This window comes from Nesoenas mayeri (genome assembly GCF_963082525.1).
Source record: "Nesoenas mayeri genome assembly, chromosome: 19".
NCBI classification, from domain to species: Eukaryota; Metazoa; Chordata; class Aves; order Columbiformes; family Columbidae; genus Nesoenas; species Nesoenas mayeri.
In genome coordinates, this window is record NC_137568.1 from 5000030 (window position 1) to 5014232 (window position 14203).

Genomic DNA, 14203 nt, shown 5'->3' on the forward strand with positions numbered 1-14203 from the left:
CTCTGGCCCTCCCTGAAGATGCAGAGAGGGATGCGGGAGCAGCAGCACCTCGCGGGGTGCCCCGTGGGGAGGGGATGCTCTGCTGAGGGGTTGATGTAGCTTCCTTATTCCCATCCAGACTAAGCCGCAAGTCCTTGCGTTCATTGCAATCCCTGTTTTACGAATGGGAGGATGTGGGAATCAGGCATTGCCACCAGTGGTGGGTCACTCTGCCCATGCCACGTCCATGTGATGGGGATTTTGGAAAATCCTCTGCCCTGCATGCCAGAGTGCTTGTTCAAAAGGGTTTTGCCAGCTTAACCCATCTCCGAGTGGAGGTTTTGGGCTGATGTCAGCTTAGCCCCATGTTATCTAAGGCTGTGGACATGAGAAAAAAGACCTAGGCTTAAAAAAGAAAAATCCAAAGCACATATTTTGTGTTCAGGTTTTGGTGCGGAGCAGCTGGAAGGAGCGGAGAGCTGCCCAGGCAGAGTGGGGTTCAGCCGCGCTTTCCCCACCTGATTTCAGCTCCAAGGAACACTCTGGGCTGCAAACCCGGGGAGGTGCGAGCAGGTCCCCCTTGTGCTCAGCCATCAGGTCCCCCAGGTACAGCCACATCTGTCACTTGGCCAGGTCAGCCTGCAGCCGCAGTTCGGAGGGGGACATCTCAGCTGTGGCTGCTGGTGGCTCCTGCCTCTAGTCCCTGTCCAGGCAGTGCAGCTCCAGGGGTGTCTGTGTGTCCTTGAGGCTGCTGTGATGTTGGCTGGATGGAAGGAACCGGCTGCTTGCCCTGCTTGGTCCCAGCAAGCCGGCTGCTTTGGAGCCAGGGAAGGCGCTTGATGCCTTGAGCATCCTCTCGCCTAGGGTGGACTCGAGCTGCTTGACCCAAGGAGGGTACAGGGGAGCAGCTGCACCTCTTACCTCCCTCTTACAGAGCTGGTGCAGGCTGAGTCCATCAGCATCCCCATCCCCTGGCCCCTGAAAAAAACAGCCCGGAAACATGCATGAGTGCTGACTGTGATTTATCCTGTTGTTTCCCAGGTCAGAGCGGCTTGGGGAAATCAACGTTAATCAACACCCTCTTCAAATCCAAAATCAGCCGGAAATCTGTACAGCCGACTTCTGAAGAGCGGATCCCCAAGACCATTGAAATCAAATCCATCACTCACGGTGAGGCTCTGCAGATCCCAGCTGGTGCTTTGACATTTGGTCCTTCTCTGCCTTGTGTCTCCCGGGGCTCACAGGGCTTGTGGATCTCCACTAAACCTCCACTCCATCTGTCTGAAGGGGCTTTTACCATCCAGAGAAGCTTTTATGGCTGAGAAAAATCTATTTTTAATTTATCCAGCAGCATTGAGTTAGTTGTGATGGAAGGGAACAAGCAAGGTGGACATGGGGGGTGGCATTTCAAGGCAGATGTGTTGCTGCCTCCCTTTGGAGGACTGATTTGTGCCTGTTAGAAGCTGTGAAAGTGTGTTTCTCCCCTGGGAGCAAGCTCCTGCCCTCCAGCTAATTTTGGGAGAGTGGGCTTGGCCAGAGCACTTATCGACGCTTGCCTCATGTACCAACTTTCCTCTTCGTTTCAGAGATTGAAGAGAAGGGGGTTCGCATGAAGCTGACAGTCATCGACACCCCGGGCTTTGGAGACCACATCAACAATGAGAACTGGTGAGCTGGTGCGGAGAGAAGGTGGCCAAGCCCAGGGACATCCTGACCTAGAGCTGGTGCCAATGGCTGTAGTCTGGTCCAGTGCTACCTGCGCTGCGTGAGGAGCAGGGGAGAGGATTGTTGTGGGTGACAGTACGGTGCCCTGATCCCTGGGAATAATCCTGGTACCTGGGAGAGCCCACAAACATCCTGCTGTTCTGGGCATGAGACGAGCTTTGTTCATGGCTGGGAGCAGCTGTGTGCCGAGGGATGCTTCATCCCTGCCCTGCTCAGCAGCTGGATCCTGGAGGAGAGAAGGAAGGGGATTTTAGGCACTTGTCTAAACCAACCAGTAAATCCCCTACTGCCGTGGTGTGGGGAGCTGCCAAGCAGTGAACGTGTGAGGTTTGTGATTTCCCTGCTGCCTGCAGTCGTTGTATGAACAGGAGCTACAGGAGCTAAAACATTTCCTGTGTGTGTTTTGGTTTTGTTTCTTTATTTTATGGGATTCTGTAAGATGCTGAGTATCCCCCTCTCAGCAGGCTCTGCATCGCTCAGTCAGGCCAGGTGGGAGGTTTGGGGTGGTCCAGATCCCTGACCTGAACCCACCATCCCATGTCCCTCTCTCTCTGCAGCTGGCAGCCCATCATGAAGTTCATCAACGACCAGTATGAGAAGTACCTGCAGGAGGAAATCAACATTAACCGCAAGAAGCGGATCCCTGACACGCGGGTGCACTGCTGTATATACTTCATCCCAGCCACCGGCCACTCGTATGTACTCCCGTACCCCACTGCCCTCATTCAGACCCATGGGGCTTCACTCAGCTGCCTTTGGTCTTGGGCAGCTCAGCCATCGGGGTCTTCCTCGGGATCCCCCTGTATTTCCTGGGGAATTGAGATTGAGGACAGTGTGAAGCTGTTTTTCCTTGGGCTGTAACATCTGGACCCCTTGCAATTGTATCTTGGGCTGCATGAGGAGCATGACCAGCAGGTCAAGGGAGGGGATTCTGCCCCTCTGCTCTGCTCTGGTGAGTCTTACATCCAGCTCTAGGTCCTCAGCACAGGACACACATGGACCTGCTGGAGAGCGGTCAGAGGAGCCACAGAAATGATCTGAGGCTGGAACAGCTCTGCTGTGGGACAGGCTGAGAGAGTTGGGATGTTCAGCTGGAAAAGAGAAGCTCCAGGGAGACCTTATTGCAGCCTTTCCAGACTTAAAATCTGATAAGAAAGATGGGGACAGACTTTTTAGCAGGGCCTGCAGCAGTGGGACAAGGGTGATGGTTTTAAACTAAAGGAGGGGAAATTCAGTCTAGACATGAGGAAGAAATTTTTTATGATGAGGGTGGTGAGAGCCTGGCCCAGGCTGGCCAGAGAGGTGGTGGATGGACCATCCCTGGAGACATCCCAGGCCAGGCTGGACGGGGCTCTGAGCAACCTGAGCTGGGGAAGATGTCCCTGCTCATGGCAGGGGGGGCACTGGGGGAGCTGGGAAGGGCCCTTCAACCAAACCATTCTGTGATTCTATGATAATGCAGTAGAGCTGCTGTACCCCAGAAAAACGTGGTGTTTTCTCTCCTGACGGGCCATCAAAAACCTCCCCGAGCTCCAATTACCTGCTTGCTTTGCTTTGGTCACCTCGCTTGCTTGACTGAGGATGGAAACCAGTCGTTGAGCTCTCAAATTGGGCAGAAAAGCTGCCTTTGCAAACAGAACATTAATTTCTTTTTGCTGCGGCCCTGCCTTTGTAAGGGGAGAAGGCCGTTTTCCTCATGCTACCGAGGGAGTGAACACTCTCACCCTTTAAGGATATTTTGTAGGTTGTTTGACTTGTCTTCAAGTGGGATGCAGTTTATTCAGCGCAGAGCTCTCCTGGCTCTGGCTCTTCTCAAGCCACAGCATCAAAGGCCCAGATCTCGCTCTATTTTTTTTCCTAGGCACGTAGCCTGCAGTGAAAATCTGGGGCACATAAAGCGTCTTGAACAATGTGACTTAAAGTATCACAACACAAAATGAGACCTATGTTTCCTTTTGATTTGTGTCAATTCCTTCCACTTCTGGCTCTGTCTGCGTGGGGATTTTTTTGGGTCTGTTTTCAAAAGTAAACTGAAGCCGCCAGCACTGTATTAATGTCAGCCTTTCCCTCTTCCCCATGTAGAGATTTATTCCAACAGAAAGGACTTTGTTTTGCTTCTGTCAGTGGGTAGCCCAAAAATGCATCCTTCACTGGAATAAAATGACTGCAGGGGCCAGTTATGCTCTTCTTGTGTAACCGGCCGTCAATTGGGAGCAGAGGGGCCAACAAAAAGTTTATGGTTTAATACGATAAAGCAGAAAACCTTTCAAAGGGAGATGATGTTTTTAGGCCAGTCTAGTGTGTTGGTCCCGCTTATCTCAGCCCTGATCTGCAGGCCTTGCCTTGGCAGTTCAGAGTGTTGGAGAATTAGCTACGCTTGAGCTTTTGCTCATCCCTTTGGGTGTTTAGCACTTAAAGTGTGTCTGGTGCTTGGATCCTGCAGATAGTTGACCTGCGTAGAGATTGCAGAGTTTGTGGGGTGGTGGCGTTGAGCCCCATCCCCGTGTCCCCCGCCAGAGCCTCTCCAGCCATGCGCTCTGGTTTCTCTCACCCACCGGCTAACAGCAAATTGCATGGAATACTCAGCTGCTTTTTTTCTTTCTCTCCAACGAACATGTGTTTCCAATATCCGAGCGAGCCCAGCGGTTGGAGGCCGTTGTTGCTGAGCCCTGCACAGATCCTCCTGCCCCGTAGCCTGATAGCCCAGCTGGGGCCGGCGCTGGCTCTCCAGTCGTGGCTCGGGGGGCTGCGCTTTGTGCCCCAGTGTCACAGCCAGCCCGTGGCCCACATGTCCCCTCCTGCCACATGATGGAGATAAGCTGAGGAATGAATGAAGGAAGACAAACCACACTGGGAGGGAGAAATCAATAGGATGTTTTGCTTCTTCAAGAGCTTGAGCAGGCATTGGGTTTCCTTTCTGCTCCCTTGTGAAGCCCAAGTTCTTTGTCGTCACTGATGGGCTTTCCCCAGCGCTGCCCGGGGTCACCTCTCCTGCAGCGTGGAGCTGCCGCGGCAGTGCTGGCAGCAGAGCTTCGTGCTGGTTTTGGAGGACGAGGGATTGGGAGGCCGGTCATGGGGCTGTCGCACAATGTGTGACACAACCAAAGCAGCAGCGGCTCCTGTCTGTCTGTCCCTCCCTGCTCGCGTGGTCAGGCACGGCACAGGACTCGCCATCCCTTCCCTGCAGTGGCAGCTGAGCTGAGCCTGCGGGTTGTTGAGTGGGAGGTTGCTTTTTATTTCAATAAAAAGGGAAGGATAGGAGGAAGAAGCGAAGTTAACCAAGCGCACAGATTCAGAGGCTGGAGGGGAGGGCTGCTGGGCTCTGTTTCAGTCCAGCCCTCCCAGCCAGGCAGCTCAAGGGTTAATAAATGGAGAAGTTTCTCCTGCTCTTTCCCTTTGCAGGGAGTTCAGGGCAGGCTTTGCAACGCATCTAGTTTGCACACACCCTGTCCTTCTTGTAACACTCCTGTAAAACCACGTTTGCGAAGGCTAAGTAACATGCTGGCAGCGGCTTTTGGCTGCAGCCGTGCAAGCCCGGCCCTTTGCCACCCAATAAATATCTCGGCTCTGACCCCTGTGAAGCACCGCAGGGCTCCGAAACGTCCCCCCAGCCTCAGCAGCCTCTTTGCTGCCGCTACCAGAGCTGTTGGCTGACGGACAGACACCGTCCCCACTAGCAGGAGCCCCGAGGAGAAGAAAGCTGTGTTGAAGTTGTTTTGGTTTTGGGTGCAGATCAGTGTGGGACAGAGTTGCTGGGGATGCTGGTGGATGCGCCTGTGGGTCGGCTCTGGCTCTGCCTGCTGCTCTCAGGATCACCACCGGCATCCCCCTGGTACCGATGAGGGCTCAGCAACCGGGCTCTTACGTGTCAGTCAAGCCGAAGCTTTAAAGTCTGGCTGATTTTGAATTCATCTGCATTGGTTACATATGCATCCTGGTCTTCACTCTGAAAGCAACGCTGATGAAAGAGGCAGGAATACAGTCTCAGTAGGGAAGAGGCTTTTAGAAGGGAAAAATTGTTTGGAAAATAGCAAAGAGAGAGGAGAGGAATGAAGTCTGCTGGGAAAGGAGCGTAACTGCATTGCTTCCTTGGAGGTCTGGGAAATGCATTATGCAGAGTTCCAAACAATGTTTGCCAGCAGCAAGTCTGCTTAGATGTGTCCATGGGGGTTTCCTTGTGTTTTTTCTTTTCTTTTGTATTTTTTTAATAGCCAAACTCTTTCTTTTCTGGAGCCAGGGTGATCTGTGACTCCTGAGTCTGTGTTAGGAACTCATTTGCCCTCCTGTACCGGGACAGGAGTTGGACTTGATGATCCTCGTGGGTCCCTTCCAACTCAGGACATTCTACAAACTGTCCTACATCCTACGTGGGCATGTGTCCCCATCACCTCCAGAGCCACCAAGCGGGACCTGCAGCAAGTGGAGGTGTCCCAAGGAGGGCTTTCCTTTAGCTGGCTTGGGAACTCCCAGCAGTAAAACCACCTCCAGGGAGGCCTGAGGAGCCAGGGGGTCACAGCCAGGTATCCTCATCGCTCTCTGCGGCTGGACCACAGCCCCGGGACACAGAGCAGCGTGGCAGCCGAGGTCTCATCCGCCAGCAGGGAGGGATTTCCCGAGGGCTGGGGTTAGGCAATCTCGGCAGCTTTCCTCTGCTGAGACTTCTGTTGTAGAGATTTTCTGACATTTTTGCCCTCTGGAACAAGCAGCCGCTCTTCTGTGCTGTGTGAGCCCCTGGAGAATTAGCGGAGCCCTTTTTAATCCCAACAGATGGACGCAAGATGCGACCCTTGCTCGTGGACGGCCGCGGGCTGCTGCCCAGTGCAGGAGGGAGCCTGAGCAGGAATAGTCACCTGTGGCCATTGCCAAGCCCCTGGATGCTGGTGACAGTGGGTGACAGCTTGGATAGGGGGAGTTTCCACACTGTGGTCTCAGCTTGGTTTGTTTGTCACAGGCGGGCTGGTCCCACAGCCAGTATCACCTGTGCTCTCATCCTGGCTTTGCCAAGGACACGTGTAGCTTTGGGCAGGTTCTCGCAGTCCTCTGTGGCCGAGCATCCATGCAGAGATGAAAGCTCTCTCCCACTTCACGGGGCTTTGCGAGGGTTTGTAGGTAATAGCACGGCTTTGAAAGGGAAACGTGTTTGTCTGCAAACTGCCTCTTAGATGGACGCGTGCTGTTGTGCTTTTAAGAATCTGTCTTTATTTTTCCTATCTGAAAGGCATTGCAGCAGCTGCCGCCTCACTATCAGAGCGCGAATCCTCTTTTTTCTGCTGTACTTTTCAGGCTGCGGCCGCTAGACATCGAGTTCATGAAACGCCTGAGCAAAGTGGTCAACATCGTCCCTGTGATTGCAAAAGCCGACACGTTAACGCTGGAGGAGAGGGACTACTTCAAACAAAGGGTAAGGGGCTGGCGGCTCTTGTCCCTTGTCCCCTTTCCCTTCCTGCCCCTTTTCTCCCCAAAATCTCCCCCTGCCTCCCCGGCAGGGCTGGGAAGGCGAGTGCCTGGCCCGGAGCCCAGCGCATTCCTCCGGCTGCAGCTCGGAGCGATCCCACGTGGCCGGAGGAAAAGCCTGTGCTGTAAGCAGTTCCTTGTGTTTCTCTTGGACCTTTGTCAGTGCAGGATAAGTTTCGAGCTCTTAAGTCTCGGGGCCTGTTTCTCCTGCCTCCTTTGTTGTTGTTACACTCAGACTGGTTTCTGTTATTTTGGGAGGTTGATGGTGCTGCGCATAGAGGCTGGAAAACCCTTCCTGTGCAGCATCGTGTGCTGATTCAGGGAAAAAAAAAAATGGGTGGGTTTGCTGAGCTCAGCTGGGCAAAATTTATGGGGAAAGCAAGGCATGAAATTCCCTTGGTTGAGAGCTGATGGTGGGGAGCCGAGGAGGGGCTATCTGAATCCACAGCAAGTCACGGGTTTTGCTCCCTGCACACGTCTGGTGCTGCCAGGAGCTGGAGCTGCCCCACTCTGGGCTTTGGTAGGGGCTATGAATCTGCTGGTGTGGCTGATGGCCATGGCTGCAGGTGTGATGGCCTCAGCGTCCCCTGCAGAAGTCAGCAAAGGCACCGAGCTCGTTGGTCCCTGAATCTGAACTGGGGGGGGTGAAGTGAAGGGAAAGAGGCTCTTGACAAAAGGGCAGTTTTAGGGGGCAGCTCCACTGGTTATGGAGAGGATGGCGCATTAACTGGGAGTTGTTCCATGCCTCTGTTGCAGAAGAGGATGAGCCACCCCTTCCCACACCAGTGTCTTCCCAGTACTTGATGGACAGGACCAGTTTATTGCCATAGGAAGCAATGGAGAAGGCTGATCCTCCGTGCTGCACCCTAGCAATTGGATTTCAGCATCTCTTCACCTTGCACAGATGCAAAAATATCCTTAGAGGCCACTTTTCCGAGCTGTCTGTGCCCCTCTCCCCTCAGATCAGGCACTGCCATGACTCCTTTTCCAAGGAGCATAAGCAGACATCAGAAGTCAACTTTTAAACTTTGTTATATATGCCTGGCAGCTACGTTCCCCATTGCTTGGTGCAGCTGTATTGTCTTATTGTCTTTTTCAATCCCAAAGCAACGCCCAGCTCCAGATAACTTCATCTCACTCTCAGCTCCTCTGCTCCTCTCTCCTAGATAATGGCCGATCTTCTTGCCAACGGCATCGACGTGTATCCTCAGAAGGAGTTTGATGAAGACTCTGAAGATCGGCTAGTGAATGAGAAATTCAGGGTTAGTGCATGGGGTTGGATGTGTTTGAGTGGGTCCTGCAGCTCTGGGTGCTGGTGATGTCCTGGGGGAATCTCTTGCAAAGTGCCTTTATTTTCTTTTCCAAAGGAGGTTTGCCAGGACCAGGGACCCTGCCAGAGCTCAGTGCAAGGACAAAAAGAGGGTGAGGAAGGCACCTGGGGAGGGTGTCCTCTCCCATCCACATCACTGCACCTTCACCTAGCTGTGGGGAGTAGCTAACAATTTTTGGTTCAAAAGAGTGAGTTGGACAAATTCAAGGAAGAAAAATGTCTTTTAGGGACTCTTAAGCACAAAGACATCACCTTTGATCAGGAAATGACGGAGCCACAGGTTGTCAGACGCATGGGGCAATTCCCAGGGGCGCATCATGATACCTTTGCCCTGGCTGTGTGCTGGGACCTGACGATGAGGTCTGGGCTAGGCTGGTTTTGGGCTGGTTTTAGACTGATTTTGGGCTGGGCACGTGTGAGAGATGCTGCTGGGCTGCCTGCAGTCCCTGGCAGGCAATGCTGCTCTGGAGCATCAGAGACAGACCAGCTCGTCCCATTAAACTCTCTCCTGAAAACAGCTCGATGTAGGACTTTGCTCGCCAGCTTGGTTTCCTGACTGGTTTTTGGTAGGAAAACATAACCTTGTTTTTCTCTTTCCTCAGGAAATGATCCCGTTTGCAGTGGTAGGCAGTGACCAGGAATATCAGGTTAATGGAAGACGAATCCTTGGAAGAAAGACCAAATGGGGCACCATTGAAGGTACCTTGTCCTTGCTTCCCTACCTCTTTGAGCCCACCTCCCTGCCCTGACAGAAGCTGATGAACTCCAAAACCACCAGTACAAGTCAAGGTGTATATAGTCCTTCCCTGCCCCTCCAAAGGAAATCACTTCCCTGGTGTGAGGACTGAAAACACCTTGTCCAATGCTCCTGCACCCCATTCCTGGGCCTTTGTGTGGCTCGGGGGGCTGCTGAGTGCTGGAGGGGACACTTGTGGGTGTCTTGTGGCCTGGCTTCTGCTGGCTGCACAATTAAAATGCCTGACGGCTGTATTTGAGTGCAGTGCTGATGTATCTGTGTCTCTGAGCCTTTCCCGGGCCTCTGGAGGGTCTCTGCACCCTCCACCAGGCACTGGGCTAGTGCCCTTGTGGGATCTCTTTCTTCTTCCACCTTCATCCCATCACCGTCTTCCTTTTTAATCCCCCATTTTAAACCATTGTTTAAAGGCTAGATGAAGGCTCCTGGCTCCAGTGCATATCCACATTTCCCCATCCCTGACAGCCCGCTGGCACATCTCCAGTGCCACCCGTCTTATCTTCCTCCCCTTCCATTCACAGGTTTCTCATTTATGAGTTTTTTTAATAGGAATCCTGTGTTGAGGGATGGCTTAACAAAGATGCCAGGAAAACCAGTGTATTTTAAAGCTCTGCTGCCCTCTTGTGCTCTGTCCTTCGAATTTCTGAGTTTATGGGGCACATTGAACCACTCACTCTCTGCGTGTGGCATCTGCCTTCAGCATGGGGAGGCCTCAGGACCCGGCCATGGCCACGGGCAGCCTTCGCAGAACGGTGTTACTTGTTGTCTTGCCATTTCTGCATTATGTTCAAGCCTGTTTGGGTGGAAAAAAAATCAAAATAAGGGAGTTGTTCTTTTATATTCAAACGGCTGGTAAACTGCAAGCTGTCAGACTAATTGTGGTGGAGCAATACCCTGTGGTTGTGGTTTTTCCTGACGTGGATACATGCTGATGGGTTTCTCTCTCTTTCTACCAGTGGAAAACACGACACACTGTGAGTTCGCCTACCTGCGAGACCTCCTTATCAGGTGGGTACGACTGTGCCCTGTCCCTGTAGCCTTTGGTCACCAGGTGGCATCCAGAGAAAGGGGAGAGCCCAGCCCAGCCTGAAGCAGCTGCTGCTTTGCTCTGCTCCTCCATCCATCCATCCATCTGTCCCTCCATCCCTCCTAGCCTACTGCAGCACTGCGGCCCCTCTCCGAGGGGTGTCCCCACTTTGTGGGACGTGGCTTTTGAGGCTTTTCTCAGCTCCAATGCTGAGTTAAGGGAGGAAAGGAGCAGTGGGTGGGTCAGAACAGACCCCAAGCTTGCTGGCAGTGTATGATGTGGCTCCAGCTCACCTGCAAGAAGCTGGGAACCCTCTTGTCCTAGTGGTCCTTCAACAGCCCTGGGTCCTACCCCCAATCCCGAAACATCACCCTCCTTCGTCCCAGGATTTGGGGTCTGAGTGGTCACTGGTTGCGACTGGAAGAAGCATCCCTGCTGCAGGGGAGTGGAGCTGAGCCCCTTTGGCTTGCTGGAGGGGGTATTGGGCTTCTCCTAAATTTGGCTGCGAGATTAACTCTGCACAGACAAGCTGTTGCTGGCAGATAGTTCTGTGGAGCTAAAAAAACCCATCCCAGGGTCTTGCAAAACCAGGCTCTTCCCAAGTGGGTGTTATGCAGCCAAGGCTCCCCCCTACCCAAGCACAGGCTGTTGGTACCAGTGAAGCCTTCTGGCCTCAGCTGCCCATAATTGTCTTTGCCTCCCTCCTGTGCCCTAAAGATACTGTTGACCAGTAAAGCAAGAGGGGAAATGAGGGCTGGAGGGGGTGTTTGAAAGCAGAGTTTGGGGGTTGCGAGGGCTGGGGCTCAGCGAGGTGCGATTGTTCCCGTCTCCCTTTCCTGCAGGACACACATGCAGAACATCAAGGATATTACCAGCAACATCCACTTCGAAGCCTACAGGGTCAAGAGGCTGAACGAGGGCCAGAGCTCGCTCTCCAACGGCGTGACCGACAAAGAGCTGGTGGCTAACGAAATGTAACCGTCTCGCTCCGTAGCCAGGACCTTGCTCACTCACGCTCGCTATTTTTCCCCTCTTCCCCCTTTATTTTTATATAAATCCTCTGCCACTGTCCCTCTCCCCCCCACCCCCCCAAAACCCCCTGCCAATGTTAACTGACCAAATAACCAGACACTGTCGTGCGGAGCGGGGTGACCGCTCATCCCTCCTGTTTTGTGGCATGGGTTTTCTTCTCAATCTCCAGTCCAGCATCCCTGGGGACTGTCCCCCTGCAGAGGTCGGGCTCTCGCTGGTCCCCAAACAGCCGAGCCTAGGGGAGCAGATCCATGGGGCCGGTGGGGTTGGGGTGCCCCCGGGAGCCCCCCCATGCAAAGGCTCTTCTCCGTCCATGGAAGGCAAGGGTTTCTCCAGGTGAACGTAGCCTTCGGAAGCAAGGTACGGTGGTGTGAAGAGAGCAAGATGGTGCCATCCTTGTCTCCTGTCACCTCCTCTGAGCCCTCTGCAGCCCTCCGGGACCCGCCAGCCCCCAACCCGACCCCTCTACCCTGCCTACATGCAATAATCTGGGAGAGTTTAGGTGTCACCTCGCCTGTCACCGACCCCCAGCCAGGCAGAGCGACCTGCTTTGGGAGAAGTGCCTTTTCAGACTGTGACCTTGCAATAGTGTGGGAAAAGGGAGGGAGGGTTTGCTTGTCTGTCTTTGCAGCCTGCAAAAGGCCTGTGACGCTTTGTAGAGACTCCTTTTCCCTCTCCCTTGGACCGTAGATGTGGCTGATGGCCTGGGAACACTTGTGTATTTATTTTTCATTCAGTCTGGTGGGTTTTTCCCGCTGAAGGCTCCGAGTATGTTTGTCTGAAGGGGGCTGAGAGTGGAACGTCTCTGCAAAGCGGTGGTGGGAGACAGAGGGTTGTCCTGGCTGACCCTTGTGATTATCAGGCTTTTCCCTAAATCAGAGGAGGCTGTCGGGTATTTCTTTCTTTTTTTAACATTTTTTTGAACCCCTGTGACGTGTGTGTACGTATCACAGTCCTGTGTTGCTGTCCTTGTGCAAGGGGACTGTGCATGTGGGATCTGAGCCCTGCAGCCATGGGGGGCGCTGGGGCAGCATTTTCTGCACCCCATGACCCCCCAGCTCTACCCCTGCTCCTTTCAGCTCTGCCACGTTGCATCTCCTGTCTCAGTGAGTCTCCAGTGAAAATACAAACCCTGCAAGGGGGTTGGTGAAGTAACACCATGACACAGGAGCGGGCGGTCCTGCCGCCCGTCCCTGCCCCACTTGCCTTTGTGTTCTCTCTATCAGTCTCTGTATCCTCTCTAAGGGATAAAACTTACTGCGAATCACCCTTTTGTTTTGGGGCGGCGCTTAGTAAAATGGCACATGTCCCATCCTCTAGCGCTGAGAGGCACCTGCGGAGCCCACACGATGGTGTCCATGGGAGCAGAGCCACCTTCTCCAGCACCGGTGAGCAGGAGGAGGCCGCCCTCACCTTGCTGGGGATGCCTAGATGATGTTGCTCAGTGGAGGGTTTGCAGGGGCTCCCCACATGTCCCCCCCAACCAGCTAAAGGGGCGTGTTTGGGGGGACACATCACAAGGAGAATCCGCTCTCCCCCTTAACTCGTATTTCCCTCCCGCAACAGCACAATGTAGTTGTTGGGGAAGAACAACTATACTTGCTGACTTGCTATATTTTAGCAAAAACAAAACAAAACAAGTGTATTAACTGAAAATATATATATATTTCTAGTGTTAAAAAAGAAGACAATGAAAGGGGAGAAAATCTCTTGTGTGAGGCACTTCTGCAAATGTCATCTTAAGCTGTTTTTTTTCCTCTAGTTGATATCTCAAGCTGGGCCAAGCAAGACATGCCGCTTTCTCCTTTGTAACCTGATTATTTTTTTTTTAAGGAAAAAAATAAAAGGAAAATAATACAGTAAAAAAACCCACAACTTCATCCAGATCTATTAAAATGGCCTTTTGGGGGTTATAAGCATTATGACAAATTTAGTCCATTTTTGTATAAATAATAGTGTTTAATATGTATTTCCCAAAATAAATGTTTCAAATGCAAATAGAAGGAGGCTTGTTCGGAAACGTCTGTTCCCAGAGCCATGGTGTGGTGGTTGCTGTGTGGACCCCGTAGGGGTGACGGGACAGTCCAGCTCCGGAGCGGCTGGGCTCTGCCCACTTTAGAGTGATGGTTTTATTGATCCCTAATCCCCTTGGCATTTACTACCTCAGGTATCTGCCCCAGGTGCTCAGAAAAAGCTGGAGCTGCTGGTGCTGAGTTCCCTGGGGACTGCGCCAGCACAGCCACTGTGTCCTTGCAAATCCCGAGGGACACCGGTGGGTCCCCTCCCTCCGCTTTCAGGATGAAGCTGTTTCCACTGCAATTGCTGGTATTTTTATTAAGAAACGGGTTGCACCTCATGCAAGGCCAGACAACAGCTTGTGTGTCACACAGATGTGGCTTTGGCTTTGCAGGCAGATGGTCTTCAAAAGCTTTGGTGACTGCAGGGTGGCCCTGGGGATGCCTTTGGAAGTCGGCTTCACTTTGAGGACTTGCCTTCCTGAAAACCACGTTTGTCCTTGGTGCTGCAGACAAGAAACATCCAGTCAGGTGGTTTAATCTGTATGTTAACTGTCTGTTGTACTTCCCCCCCACCCCAAGCCAGTTGAACCCAAAAGGCATCTGGACATGGTTGTATGCAACCAGCTCCTGCCTGAGCCGGGGTTGGACCACGGGACATGCAGAGGTCCCTGCCATCTCAGCCCCTCTGGGATATCACTTCTGGAACTGTACAAAACCAAAACCAACAGGACAAAGTCAGGGTGGGTTGGGCTGAGTTGGGTTTCTGTGGGTGTGCAGAGTATAGAACAGGCTTATGTACATTTTTCTTCTGCTTTTCTGCCAGCAGCTGGTTTCAGGGCAGTGAATCAGCTCGTCTGGTACAGCATCCAGTGAGGTGTGCAGTC

The 14203-nt window shown here is 52.9% G+C and overlaps 1 protein-coding gene across 2 annotated transcripts in view; it reads left to right on the forward strand.

Moving 5' to 3' along the window:
- The window catches only part of SEPTIN9 (septin 9), a gene marked incomplete at its 5' end in the record, with an annotated part of 119701 nt that extends 108106 nt beyond the window's left edge, over positions 1-11595 (forward strand). For both annotated transcript variants that reach the window (XM_080356268.1, XM_080356269.1), the window contains 8 exons: positions 1021-1149; positions 1566-1647; positions 2262-2399; positions 6988-7105; positions 8325-8420; positions 9091-9187; positions 10199-10250; positions 11112-11595. In XM_080356268.1, coding sequence (XP_080212394.1) covers positions 1021-1149; positions 1566-1647; positions 2262-2399; positions 6988-7105; positions 8325-8420; positions 9091-9187; positions 10199-10250; positions 11112-11247 — 848 coding nt within the window. In that variant the 3' untranslated portion in view covers positions 11248-11595. The remainder of the gene's footprint in view (positions 1-1020; positions 1150-1565; positions 1648-2261; positions 2400-6987; positions 7106-8324; positions 8421-9090; positions 9188-10198; positions 10251-11111) is intronic.
- Positions 11596-14203: the final 2608 nt, after the last annotated feature.